At 53.5% G+C, this 12,848-nt stretch overlaps 1 protein-coding gene across 1 annotated transcript; it reads right to left on the bottom strand.

The window, feature by feature from the left end:
- Positions 1-4,993: 4,993 nt before the first annotated feature.
- Positions 4,994-12,194, bottom strand: C1QL1 (complement C1q like 1). Its single transcript, XM_066366304.1, has 2 exons — positions 11,357-12,194; positions 4,994-5,647 (listed from the first exon to the last, which is right to left on the bottom strand). Exons 1-2 carry the CDS (start codon positions 11,951-11,953, stop codon positions 5,468-5,470), a joined length of 777 nt encoding a protein of 258 aa, XP_066222401.1. The 5' UTR covers positions 11,954-12,194; the 3' UTR covers positions 4,994-5,467.
- Positions 12,195-12,848: the final 654 nt, after the last annotated feature.

The following is a 12,848-nucleotide window of genomic DNA, read 5'->3' as shown; positions in this document are numbered from 1 at the left end:
AGGCAGAATCCCCACCCCTACACAAGTTTCCCAGGCAGCAGGCCTTGTAGAAAGAGGTGTTTGGTGACTTAGGGGAGGAAAGACTGCTCTGGTTGGGAGGGAATAAAATTCAGCCCTTCCCCTACTCTAGGGAATGGCCAGTCAAGAGGGCTGTTTCCAGAAAGAATAAGCCATGTGATCTTGGATAAGTTAATTCTCTTCTTTGTATCTCAGTTTTCTCATAAAAAATGGGTGTGACAATAGTAATTACTTTGTGGGATCATTGTGAGGTTTAAATGGAATAGTACATGGTACATAAGCTACTGTTATAGCTTGGCTGTTGATACGGAGGTGAGAGCACATGTTGTTCCTCCAGCTCCAGCATTCCGTTGGACAAGAGAACAGAAACGCTCCAGCTGTCAGGGTTCTACCATCCACTGCATCCCCAAAGGGACAGTTTCAGCAACAACATGGGGGGAGCGGAGTTGGAGGAGTGCTCACTCAGGTTTTGAAGGGATATATGCTGGTTGTAAAACCTTTCCAAACATTATAAAAGTAAAAAATGTAAGCTTCCATTTAGTCCAGCTCCCCCAGGAGTAACTCCTCTTAACAGTGTGGGAAGCCTTCTCTGCCCCTCCAATAGCACCATGTCCTGGATGTATCTGTATGATCCCTGCGGGTCTCTTGAAGCTCTGGGTGGTTTCTTATTCATCTCTGGATCTCCACACCAAGCTAGAGCCTAGTGTGCTGGAGGTGTCCAATAGCATTGAAGCGAAGCGGAGCAAGTATAAACGGGAACCAATGGGTGGGCCAGGACCTCGGGAGCATCTCTGTGCTCTCACTCAAATTGGAGGCCACCGGGCAGAAGGGAGGGGAAATCCACATTAGAGACTGGACTCAGGGCACTCCATTCTCAATACTTAGCTCCACACCCTGGGTACCCCACGCCAACCCCTAGTGCCCCACACCCACTTTGGGGTTACCAGGCTGGGTGAACAGCCAGGAGTCTCCATCCTCTTTGATGATCATTATCACCACCATCCCAGGCATTGATGTGCAGCCAAAAGAATTTTAAATCATGGCATTCGGGAGAACCAGGTTGTAATAATGAAAACGCATTCGCGCTTTGCTTCATAACTTACAAACAGGTTCTTACTCACTGCCTCACAGCAGCATTTAAGTAAATATTTTTACTTCCTAGCCCCATTTTATAGATGGGGAAACTGAGGTGCAGATAGTTGAAGTATCTTTTTCTGAAACACTAAGCATGGCCAGGACCTAAGTCCAGTGCTTCTGCCTTTATTTGCTGCATGTCTAGTGGGTCCTGCTACCCTGAACCAACTTGAGAAAATTCGGGCTGCCCTCTGGGTCTCAGTTTTTTCAGCTGTGTAATGGGAGTTGCCCTTCTGTAGCTTTGATTCTCAGTTTTGGTGGCTGGGGCAAATGGGTACAATTGGAAAATATGAGGGGCGGGTAGCCCTCTGGCCTTTTTCCTCCAGCCCTCAGCTGCCACCCCTTTGTAACCTGGCCATCCCTCCCAGTCCCGAACATGTGTAAGCTTTTCACTTTCACTTTATTATCACCTCATTTGTAGGATTTTAAGGTTTGTTACCTGGAAGGGAGTGAGGAGCTGACACTTCCAGCTCCACTTTTGAGATATACCTTCATTGCTTGTGAAAATAACCTTATTAACAGCATCTAACCTGCTACAGCTTATGGGGGTAACCAGATAAATAGATGCAGAAGGAACCAGGGCAGGGAAAACAGCACTGCCGGCTGGGGTCCTGCAGCGTCTGGACCCCTTTGATTTTCTCCCAGCCCTAGGCAATCCTGGAGCTGTTGTCCAGGTCAGTAGAACGTAGGTGAGGCCCAGAGTAGCCTTGAGCAATTGGCCCCTTTCTCTGGGTCCTCGTTTCCTGCCTCCTCCTCCTCTGGTGCCCAGAGATCCTCCTAGAAACAGCTCCCATGCCTTCGCAGCTCCCCTGTCTCCGGACGCTTGTCCAGGATTGATTCTCTGGGCAGCTCCCCCTCTGAGCAGTAAATGAAATATCGGTTACCAGGAGTGAGGCAGGAGGCAATTAACCCCTAGACCTCTCCATGGTAGATGTGTTTGTAGCAAGCTAGAGCAGGGAGAGCTGAGCACACCTGCCTGGCTTTCCTGCAAAGTCATCCAATTAGGGCAGTCCCCAGCAGTGGGCTTCCACACCCTTCTGGTCCCCATGACCCGAGAAACCAGAGCAGTACCAGTCCCTAGGGCTGGCAACTGCCTGGGCACAGGATGGCCTGCCATTCCTTATGTGAATGAGCTCCGGGGGCACCTCCATCCTCACACCTCCTGGCAGGGACATTATTCTTTAACTAATCACACATCTTCCTAAAATGAAGGCAGCCTGGGAAGGCTTCTTCCTTCCCTCTTCCAGAGTGGAACTGCCATTCCGGCCGTCCAACCTCCTTTCGACCCCGCAGCCAACCCTGTGCTCTGGAATGTTTCGGTGCCAGAAAAGCCCCTAACTGAGGAGAGGTGACACATGTCCTGCTTTCAGGGAACTTCTGATCGGAGAGGGAGACACAGCTCCCATGCTCAGAGAGCTCCTAGTTGGTTTAGGAGACAGGGTCTGTCCTTTGAGGAACTCACAGTCCCAGGGTCTGGTCTCAAAAATTCCTAGTTTATAGAAAAAGTGCAATGTCTACCCTTAGAGCCACTGAGAGAGGAGCTACTGTCTCTGCATCCAGGAAGCCCCCTAACCCCCAGTCTCAGTGGAGATACTCACTTTGCCCTCAGCTCACTCTAAACACTGTCTTTAAGGACCCCCAAACCGATGGAGGAGACATGGATCTTGCCTTCAGGAAGCTTTATATTCTGATTGGGGAAACACAGTTCTTGACCTTGGATGTCCCACGTCTGAGGGAAAAAAAAACAACTTTGCCCGTGGGAAGGCCCTGTCTGATGGGGAGGACACTTCCCCAACAGGGTCACTTATAACTGAGATGCTGCCCTACTGACAAGCAGCTGACAACTGGCACTGCTGGACACTCCTGGTACCCCGCAAAGAAAGAGACAGTCCTTGGCTTCAGTCCAGTCCCACTTGTGCCACAAACTTGCAACATGATCATAGGCAGTCATGAATTTTCTTCAGACTATGATTTCCTCATCTGCAAAATGGAGACTTCAGGCCCTTCTCCCAAAATGACATGTGGATCATCCAGTCACAAGAAAGAAAACAAAGTCAGCCAGCCAGCCACTCCCTACAGAAATCCCTACAGAAATGATTAACATGCTTTTTGTTGTAGTGGAGGTCCTAGACCAGTCCCTGTGGACTCTGGGCAGTAGTAGGCTGTCCCCATGTGTGGTAGCTGGATAATTCTGGGTCAAAGTGTCCATTAAAAAAAAATCACAGGGGTCTGTAGGCAGCAATGGGGGTAGGGGGGTAGCACTGTCTAATCTAATCACTCTTCCCTAGGTAGCACTCATTCCAGCCAGATCTGCCAGGGGTTTTATTGGGTTTGTGAGGACCTGCAGATTTCAATCTCCAGACCCCACAGGGAAGGAACAAGTATTAAGCTAATTTTATTAAATGGCCACAGCTGGCAGTAGGGGGAAGCAGGGGAGAGAAGGGAGGATAAAGAAAGTCATTCAAGTCTGCCAGCCATGACAATGGACCATACATGGGGCCTGACTGGAAGGGAGGCCACCCCTCCTTCCTGTCTCTCCAGCTGAGCCAGCAGGATGGGGGGTGGGGGAGGCCAGATGGGACCTTTCCCTCAATGTAGAGCCTTGGGATTCTCCAAAAGGCCTACCCCATGGCTGCTGCTCAGGGCAAATGCTCATAAATAAACCAAGCTTCTGCAGGGCAGGAGTGGAGAAAGTGGCAGGGCTGAACGTGACGGGGAGGGAGGCTGAGCTGTCTTAATGCCATCCTTCCTCAGTTTTGCTCTGGAGATCCCAGATCTTTATGAAATAGGTTGTACCAGGTAAGAGCACGGCCTTTGGTTCAAATACTGGCATTTGACTCTTCCTAGCTTTGCAAACTTGGCAAATTATTTAACTTCTCCAAACCTTAGTTTCCTCATCATTTGAGATAAAATAACAGTATCCATAAAAGGGCATGGGAGCATTTCCTACCAGTCCACCCCACCACTACCAACACACACACACACACTCCATGAGATTTTTATACAGTCCCTCTATGAGTGGGTGCTCCCTAAATATTAGCTGTTATTGTTTATGAATGCCTTAATTGTGTGACTGTCATGGCCCCAGTTACAGGCAGTGGCAGGTCAAAGAGACTTAGTATATTGTCTCCAAGGAACAGGGCTTCTTGGACTCAGGTGCAATCATAGAACTTAGTGATTGTGTCACAATAAGCAGGCTATTTAACCTTGCTGGAAGAACTAAATCTACTCATCCAACTTCCCAGGGCTCTTGGGAAACTTGTGATGACATACCTGAAAGCATTTTTTGCAAACTTTAAAGTGATGTATAAATAATGAAAACTATGTTTATTGAGCACATCCATTATATCTCTAGTTCCCAGTCAAGTGAGGTAGGTCACCTACATTTTTAGATGAGAAAACTGAGGCCCAGAGGTGAAGTGGTTGGGCCAAGGTCAACCAACTTTTAGTGCAAAGGCTGTCCTTAACCCAGAACTGAGTCAGAGAAGAATGACTTGCCCAGGTTAACATATGGTGGCACTGGATGAGAGCTTGCACCTCCAGTTTAAGCTTGCTGTGCCCTGGGAATACTGATGTCATTTTCAAGGATGAAATGGAACTTATCCACCACGGAGGATGATGATATAACTGAGCAGCTCCCCATTCCAGTTGCCCAACCAAGTCCAATTGGGCTATGGTGGGCACTGGGCCCCTTGGCCCACTTCTTCCTGAGCAACTCTAACTCTGGCACCTGGCTTCCCCCAGATCCACCGGCAGCTTCCAGCAGACCCCTTCCTAGTCTGAGGAGGGGCAGGATCATGGTCCCCTTCTGCAACTTCTCCCCAGGGCACAGACCAAAATCCAGAGGGTGGAACTGTTTTTATTAGCTTTGGTCAGACGGGACATGACTGGGGGTCAGGCTTTGGGGGTGCTGTTATGCTATCCAGACCCCATCCCACCCCTTTGCCAGGCGGTGTCACCCTGCAGCCAGGAGCAGGACGGCAATGCATCTGAGCTCGAGAAGCGACTCTTCCAGACTGGGACCCAGGCTTGGGCAGGCAGGCGGGAAGGGTGGGCAATAAACAGTCCTATTGTACAAATATACAGTGCGGGACGGGGTGGGGCGGAGCGGGCGGTCAACATTGTCTGCCTCTCCAGGACTAGGACGGGGCGCGACTGGCCGAGCCCGGGTTGTAGTGAAGACGGGCCGGGGCGTCTTAGCCGGGGAGGGCCGGCAGCGGCAGCAGGCTCGGCAGCGAAGAGGTGGGTGGGGGGACGGGTCATTCTCTGCCCGGCAGGACGGAGAGCCCTGAGGGTGTTCAGGGATGCGGGGAACTCAATCAGAGTAGATGATGAAGCCGGAGAACGTGCTGTATTTGTTGCTGTTGCCGCCATGCGCTTTGCCTCCATCGAGCTTGATGAAGACCTCATCGCCCGCGTCCAGGTGCAGGATCACGCTGTTGCTGGCGTAGTCATAGTTCTGGTCTGCGTCCTGGGCAATGGCGCTGGCCCGCACCTAAGGGAGGTTGGAGGTGGGGGAGTAGGGGTGTGTGCAAGAGGGTAGGGGGGGAGGAGGGAGAGAAGCGGGTCATACACGTAGGGCGGGGAACTGTCAGATGTAAGGCAGTTACAGCCTTAAAAGCCCCGCCTCCAGCCCCATCAGGGCTCTCAGCCTGCTTCTCTCCCATCCTCCCTACCCCCCTTTCCAATCATAATATGTGTTTTAGGTGGGTCTGAATTGGGAGTCAAGGTGGAGTCTGCTTCCTTAACTTGTCCAGGTCTTACCACCTGGCCTGCTGAGAACTTCAACAATGCCCCCAGAATGGCCCAGCCTGGAACTCCCTCCTTGCAGAGAGGACTTCCCTGAACCCTCAAGGACAGAGAGCCACCTCTCTCATCATTTCTTCCTCTCTGCTTTAATTGTAATAATGACTACTTATTTTTCAGTTACATCCACCTGTTCTCATATCAGAAGGACACAGGGTACCCCTGGGCCCCAGAGGTCAGGGAACTAGATCAATGCCAGGTTGCTGGTAAGCAACCACTCCAGTACCAGGACCTGATGTTTGGACTCCTTGTCTGAAGTGTATTCTGAAGTCTGTCATCCCGGAGCGGTGAGATGGAAGGACTGGTAATTATTTCCCCTTCCAAAGCTCAGATTGGACCTGCACACTGGCCTCCAAGGAGCTGTAGCCATACCCGTGACTATTACCTCACTCAGAGAGGATTTCTGACTCTTGTCTTAGCCCACGGTGGCAGAAAGGAAGTGGGTGGGAAGAAGGGAGCCCTTATATCCTTCTGTGATCCTCAGTCTGATCTGATATCCTTGCTGGTCCTTGTTTTGATGGAGGAATAGGTAGGACAACCAGGCAAGAAAATACCAGCATAGTGTTTGAGGGCGGCCCCCGTCACTTTTGCTGACTCTGATTGTAATCATAAGATATTGAGGGTGGGTGGTGGTGGACAAATTCCCTCTAGGCATTCCTCCTCCACAGCCGAGGTGATGGCAAGGCCTGAACCACAGGACCTGGACACCTCCTGGATAACCTGGGTGGTGAATGGGAAGAGAGGAGCCATCTCCAAGGTGCTGGCTTGTGTTGGAGGGAGGCTACAGTGAGTGGGGTTCACGCAGCCAGGCTCCTCAAGAGCCCCACTCCATGCCTCTGCTTTTCTGAAAGCAGCTCCCCCAGGGCTAACGGGGCTGGACCAACCCAAAGCAGAGGAGCCCATCGTTCTGGGCCAGAAACTGGGCTGCAGGTCGGCTGTGCCAAAGCTGGGAGGACCCAACATATTTGCATGCAGACTGCCATTTAAAGCTCAGATCCTTCCAGCCATCTTCTCTCTCCCCAGTCTTTTCTTCCCCAACCTGGGAAGGAACTGTTTGGGGCACTTAGCTGGGAAAACTCATTGTCCACTGAAAGGTTGGAGGAAATCAAATGAGGGGGGAGACTTTGTTTGTTAAGAAGCTGGTTTCTCTGTTTAGAAAATAGATGAGAAGATCCTGCCTCACCACTGCCATCTTTATAAAAGCCTTTTGATGGTGAAGAAAAAAATGTTTAATCTTGTTGGGGCTTTGAGCTAGTAAAAAAGAGCTCAAAGCAAGCAGCCAACTTTTGTATTGTTCCCTGGGCCTTAATCCTGATAGTATTTATTATTACACATGCATTTCATTATCTTTGTTAATAAATTACTACTAATAACAATTATTTTTATTACCCAGATTAATTTAGCCTTAACTCATTTAAACAGTGCTTGTTAATAGCAAAATTCATTAGAATACAGTCATCTGTCATCAGGAATCTCCTGGTGATGTGACAGGCATCAGAACTGTTATGCTTATGTTTATTATTTATTCATCACCATGATTGTTGCTGTGATTATCCTAATTATCCAAGGAGGCAGGGAGATTTTATGCCCTTCCGTGCTTAGATGGCGAGGGATCCAGGAACGGAACCCAGGGGTCCCGATTCTCTGTCCAAGACTAGAAAGAGTTGAGGCATCTAGTTCCTCTTGGGGGCCAAAGGAAAGTCTGGGGAATTGAGGTTACCATAGAATCAGGAAAGCAAGCCTGGGACTTGTCAAGAGGGGGTGCCATAGAATCACCACTTCACAGGTTGCCAGGAAGGGAAACTGAGGCAGTGGTCTGTCCAGCGGCGTGGAAGGAGTGGGGAGAAACCAGAAAATGTGCCCTTGCCCCCAGGTCAATGCTGGGGTCTTGGATGTATAGGTGTGCCTTCCATAGGCAGCTAGCCTCACCTGCAGGGGACATACTTTTACTGGGTCCCTGCTGTGCCAGACACCGTGTTATCTGAAAGCCAGTACAGGCCAGGGAGGATAGCTGGAGGCCCTTCTCTCACCAGTAGGCAAGAGGCATATCTCCAGTTAGGTCTTTATATCACAGTTCTCAATTAATAGCCCAGCACCTCTCACCTCACTCAGACTCCTATGTAAGCCCATGCTCATTTATAATATTCACCTTCCCATAGGCCCCAGCCTGTCCCCGCACAGCCCTCTCTCCTCCTCTCCTCCAGCCCAATTTATCAATTTCATATTCTCCTTGACCCATCTGAAATGTGGATCTTAGAGACAGCTTCAGGGAGCTCATCTCACCCAGGGTACCAGCCACAGCCTAGGGCCCCTTCCTCAGGCTCCTCATGTCCCCGTGTGCTAATGACCAGAGCTTGGTGCCATTACGCTGTGCAGTAGTGACCTGGAGTTAGCCCTGGTGAGAAGGGCCAGTGAGGTTAGGACAAGGAAGACAGGGGGCCTCAGCACCAGGTAGAAAGGTGGTGACTCCCCTCCTCCCCATCTTGCCCAGGGAAGAGCCAGGACTCAGATGCAGCCCTACCTTCCTGAAGAAATTCTGGAAGCCTCTCAGCAGTCAGGAAGCCAGGAAGAAAAGCACAGAGCCCATGGTTGCCCCTGGTCTTGAAGGCAAGGGAAGTGCAAGCTCCCCTCTTCTGTTCCCATCCATCCTAGACCCATCATTTTTTCCTCTGCTCACTTGAATATCCTCTGAGGCAGCTGTTCCCTACACTTGACCTTTTTATTTTCTCTCTAGCCATTTCCCTTCACCTTGGGGTACCAGGTTCACCATCCTCTCTCCCAACCAGGTTGGTCTGAGCCAGGGCAGGTTCTACTGAATCACTCCCTCTAGCCAACACATTTGTGGACAGGGACTGCCAGGTGGGCTCCCAGTGCTCCTCTAATGCCATACCAGTAATTGCCAAGGCATATTATTGTGTGGTTACTACTGTCTCCCCTACACAGACTATGAAGTCCCGGAGGGCTAGCAGGTTGAATCCCTGGAAACAAGTCACAAACCTGGCTCCTCATTGGGGTTCAAAACTCCTATGTGGAATGATTAGTGAGATTAAATGAGTCTCTTGGATAATCTGGAAGGAGAGGTCACCAAGGGTGTCGGGGAAGGGGACATCTGCCCCACTATTTGTCTTGTTTTTTGGAGGGGGAGGAGGGAATGGTCAGGATAACTGTAAAAATGCTGGGTCTTTGAAACTCCTAGTCAAAGCCACTTCCTTTATTCTACTAGCCTGTGATCCCACCTCATTGTCAGGCTCTGCCAATGAGCTGCCCCAGCTGGAGCGGAAAAAAGAGGCTTTTGAGTCGGTTTCAGCTCCCAGTGACTGAAGCAAGTGCACCTACCCCAAGCATACACCATCTTTGGGGCCTCCTCTTGCCTTATCTTGGGGCCCCTGCTGCAATCTCCTGAGGTGGTTCAGGGTCTAGGTCCTACTGGTGGACCTAGGCTCTCCAGGCAAGCTGAGACCCCAGCTCTCTGAAATTTCAGCTTGGGCAGCCCAAACTTTCTTTGGGAAAGGAAGAAATTCCATTGACATGCCCCTGGCCAGTTGGCTCAGTGGTAGAGCGTCGGCCTGGCATGCAGGAGTCCTGAGTTTGATTCCTGGCCAGGGCACACAGGAGAAGCGCCCATCTGCTTCTCCACCCCTCCCCCTCTCCTTCCTCTCTGTCTCTCTCTTCCCCTCCCGCAGCCAAGGCTCCATTGGAGCAAAGTTGGCCAGGGCGCTGAGGATGACTCTGTGGCCTCTGCCTCATGTGCTAGAATGGCTCTGGTTGTGGCAGAGTGACGCCGCGGATGGGCAGAGCATCGCCCCTTGTTGGGCATGCTGGGTAGATCCCAGTTGGGCGCATGCGGGAGTCTGTCTGACTGTCTCCCCATTTCCAACTTCAGAAAAATACAAAAAAATATATAGATTAAAAAAAAAAAAGAAATTCCATTGACAAAGGTGACATTGCTGCATCCCTTATTGGTGATTAATAAAAGGAATCGTGGAGCTGTTTGCAGAATGAGCCCTCAAAGGATACTGGGGCCCCCCTTTAGGTCAGGAACCAAGGACAAAGAGGAGAGACAATGGGAAGCCTAATAAACATAAGTGCAAGAGAGACACCCAAAGAATAGAGAAGATGAGATGGGGTTAAACCTGGAGAAGGACAGAAACCCAGGAAGGGACAGGTAGGTCTGGTAGACACAGAGAGAGGCACAAGAGACAGAGATAGAAGAAAGAGGCAGGGGAGAGGTAGAAACCAGAGAGAGAAGCAGGCAGTGGGTAGAAAGGGTGGGGGTGGGGTAACTACTTATAAGCACTTGGTCGCCAGCTTTTTGCCGACTCCCACTGCCAGCCCAGAGTCTACCTCAGGACAGTGCTCTAGTGGGAGGGGTTCCAACAGAGTCTTAGGCCTCAGTCACAGGAGATTCCTTCCCAACTCCCACTAGCCTAGCTTTAGTTCTGGCCTGAGCAGGTCCACTTCTTCCCCCCAAATGTTTGGCCTGATCATCTCCAAGGACCCCAGGCCACTGGGAAGGGTAGGGGTATCAAAAGGGAAGGGAGTTGGGCAAAACTGTTGCCCTGGGGCAGGGTTAGGTCAAGACTGGTCCTGGGCAGCAGTTCCAAGAAAAGCACCATGCACTGCAGGTGCCTGTACCGAAAACCCTGTGTGCTTGACTCCTGCCTGCTCTGGATGGGGCCAGGGAACGAAGAGGATTCTCCCACGCTCCAGGAGTCAGGAGTTGCAGCTGGGAGACCAAGAAGGAGAGTTTCCACCTCTTTGCCCGTCTCAGGAGGAAAAACTCACCGCCCCCCTCAATACCCTCAGGCTACCTTCTTGCATCGGTAGCTCTAACACAGTGCCAAGCTCGCAGTCCTGGATTTTACAAAGGGTGTCAGATCGGCCCAGTGGTCCCTTCCCAAGGGCAAGAGGATGTACTGCAGCGAAGGCTTTGCGCGTCAGGCTCCCTTCGCTTTAGTGCCCAAAACATCTACAGCTCGCTTTCCCGGCTTGCGCGCGAAGCCGTGCACCTGAGAGCCCGCAGGCGCCGAGGCTGCATTTTCCCACCCTGCCCGCCCTTACTCTCCCATTGGTGTCAACCAGACTCCCAGATCTCAGATGCCGCTTCCCAAGGGCCAAGCCCCCAAGGGCCAGTCCGCGCCCGGGAGCCAGGCACTCTCACTAGTGTGATTTATCTTCCACATTTCCATGCCACGGGTGCCCAGCAGCGTCCGCCTTGGAGTTGGCGCCCAGGAATTGAGGAGTTAGAGGAACCAGCCAGCCCCGACCGTCCCCCGCATGCGAGGTCTTAAGCCCGGCCGCTGTAGGATTTTCACCTGGGCTCGGAGCCGGTAACCAGATGCCCCGGGCGCCTTGTGTCCCCTGCCCCAGGCCAACCCTGTGCCCCCGCCGGGCCCACCTGGCCGTTCTTGCAGAGGTCAGCCCACATACTGGTGCCGTCGCCGCCGCGCATGAGGACGTGGTAGGTGAAAAAGTAGGTGCCGGGAATGTTGCACGTAAACTTGCCGCTGGTCGCGTCGTAGTTGTTGCCTAGGTTGGTGACCACGTCATCGAACTTGAGCACTTCGTAACCCTCGTGAGGGTTCTTGAGGCCAGCGTAGAAGGCCACTCGCGGCACAGTGGTGTATGTGGCGGTGCTGATGGCGCCGCTGCCCCCCGCGCCCGGCAACCCAGGAGGGCCGGTCCTACCCGGCTCACCTTTCTCCCCGGGCGGCCCTACCGGGCCCGGAGGACCTGGGTCCCCCGGAGGACCGGGGGGCCCAGGCTTGCCGGTGCGGCCCGGCTTCCCCTGGGGGCCCTGCACCAGCGTGGAGGGCGGGGGCGCGCCGCTCTGCTCGCTCACGGCGTCGCCGCCGTCGGGCCGCGCGCCGGCGCCGGGGCCCCGCGCGGGGTAGGGGTCGCACACCATGCGGCAGGTGCCCAGCATCTCATAGTGGCCGTCCGGGCCGCCCGAGCTCACCAGCACGGGGATGAGCACCACCAGCACCAGCAGCATCACCACTCCTGCGGCGGCTGCCAGCAGTGTCTTCCGGCCGGCGCGGAGCCTGGGGAGCGCCGGGCCACCCGGCCGCGCCGTCGGGGCAATGGTGCCGGCGGGTGGGGGGCGCGGGCGAGGAGCCCGCGCTCAAGGGCGGTCCCGCGGGGCTGCGGGCATCGGGCAGGACCCGGGGCGCCGCGCTGCGCTGGATGCGCTGCCGAGCCCAGCCGCCGGGTCCTGCCTCGCGCCTCCCTCCCGCTGCGCGGCTGGACTGAACGCCGCGGCCGCAGCCTCCAGCCTCACTCCTCCCGCCTCCTAGCTTTGGGGCCAACGCCCCCTCTGCCCCGCCCCGCTCCACCCGCTCGCTCTACTCAGCGCCCGCGATGGGTGGGGCTGAAGCCGAGACCGTCGCCTAATTGGGCCGGGGGCGGTAAGGCTCCGCCCATCTAGAGGGGCGGGGCAGGAGGACGGTACTGTGGAGGGGAGGATAAGAGCCTGGAGAGTCTGAGGGAGTGAGATGAGGAGAGGGCGAGAGTCTGAGAAGAGGTTCCCGTAGGGAAGGGGAGAGTAAAGACCAAAGAGCGAATGGAAGAGAGGGCCACCGGAAGAATTAGGGAGAGCCAAGGGGGACTGGGACTGGAACTAGGACTGGGACTGGGACTGGGAGAGGAGACGCCTCGAGGGTCGGTTACGAGGAAAACCGAGAGAGACAGAAAGAGACGAGAGGGGCCACGGTCCTCAGAGGGCGTGGGGGGCACCCCGGTCTGCAGGGGGGGGAACTATGAGGGGAGGACGGAGCAGGAAACAGGGACAAGAAAGAGGATTAAAAGAGAAAGGCAAAAGGAGAATGGGGAGAAGGCCATCCCGCATTCAGAACTCGAAGACTATCCATCCGGGAGATCCGAAGAGATTG

The sequence above is a fragment of the Saccopteryx leptura genome, chromosome 2, assembly GCF_036850995.1.
Source record: "Saccopteryx leptura isolate mSacLep1 chromosome 2, mSacLep1_pri_phased_curated, whole genome shotgun sequence".
In the NCBI taxonomy this organism is placed as follows: Eukaryota; Metazoa; Chordata; class Mammalia; order Chiroptera; family Emballonuridae; genus Saccopteryx; species Saccopteryx leptura.
The sequence above is the reverse complement of the archived record's forward strand: the minus strand, read 5'-3'. Positions and strand labels throughout refer to the sequence as shown.

What these genes read in the sequence shown, in the direction of transcription:
- C1QL1 (XM_066366304.1), bottom strand. Translation starts at nt 11,953, where the DNA reads ATGCTGCTGGTGCTGGTGGTGCTCATCCCCGTGCTGGTGAGCTCGGGC. An exon ending in ACCTCTGCAAGAACGGCCAG is followed by an intron (nt 5,648 to 11,356) that starts GTGGGCCCGGCG and finishes AACCTCCCTTAG; the next exon opens with GTGCGGGCCAGCGCCATTGC.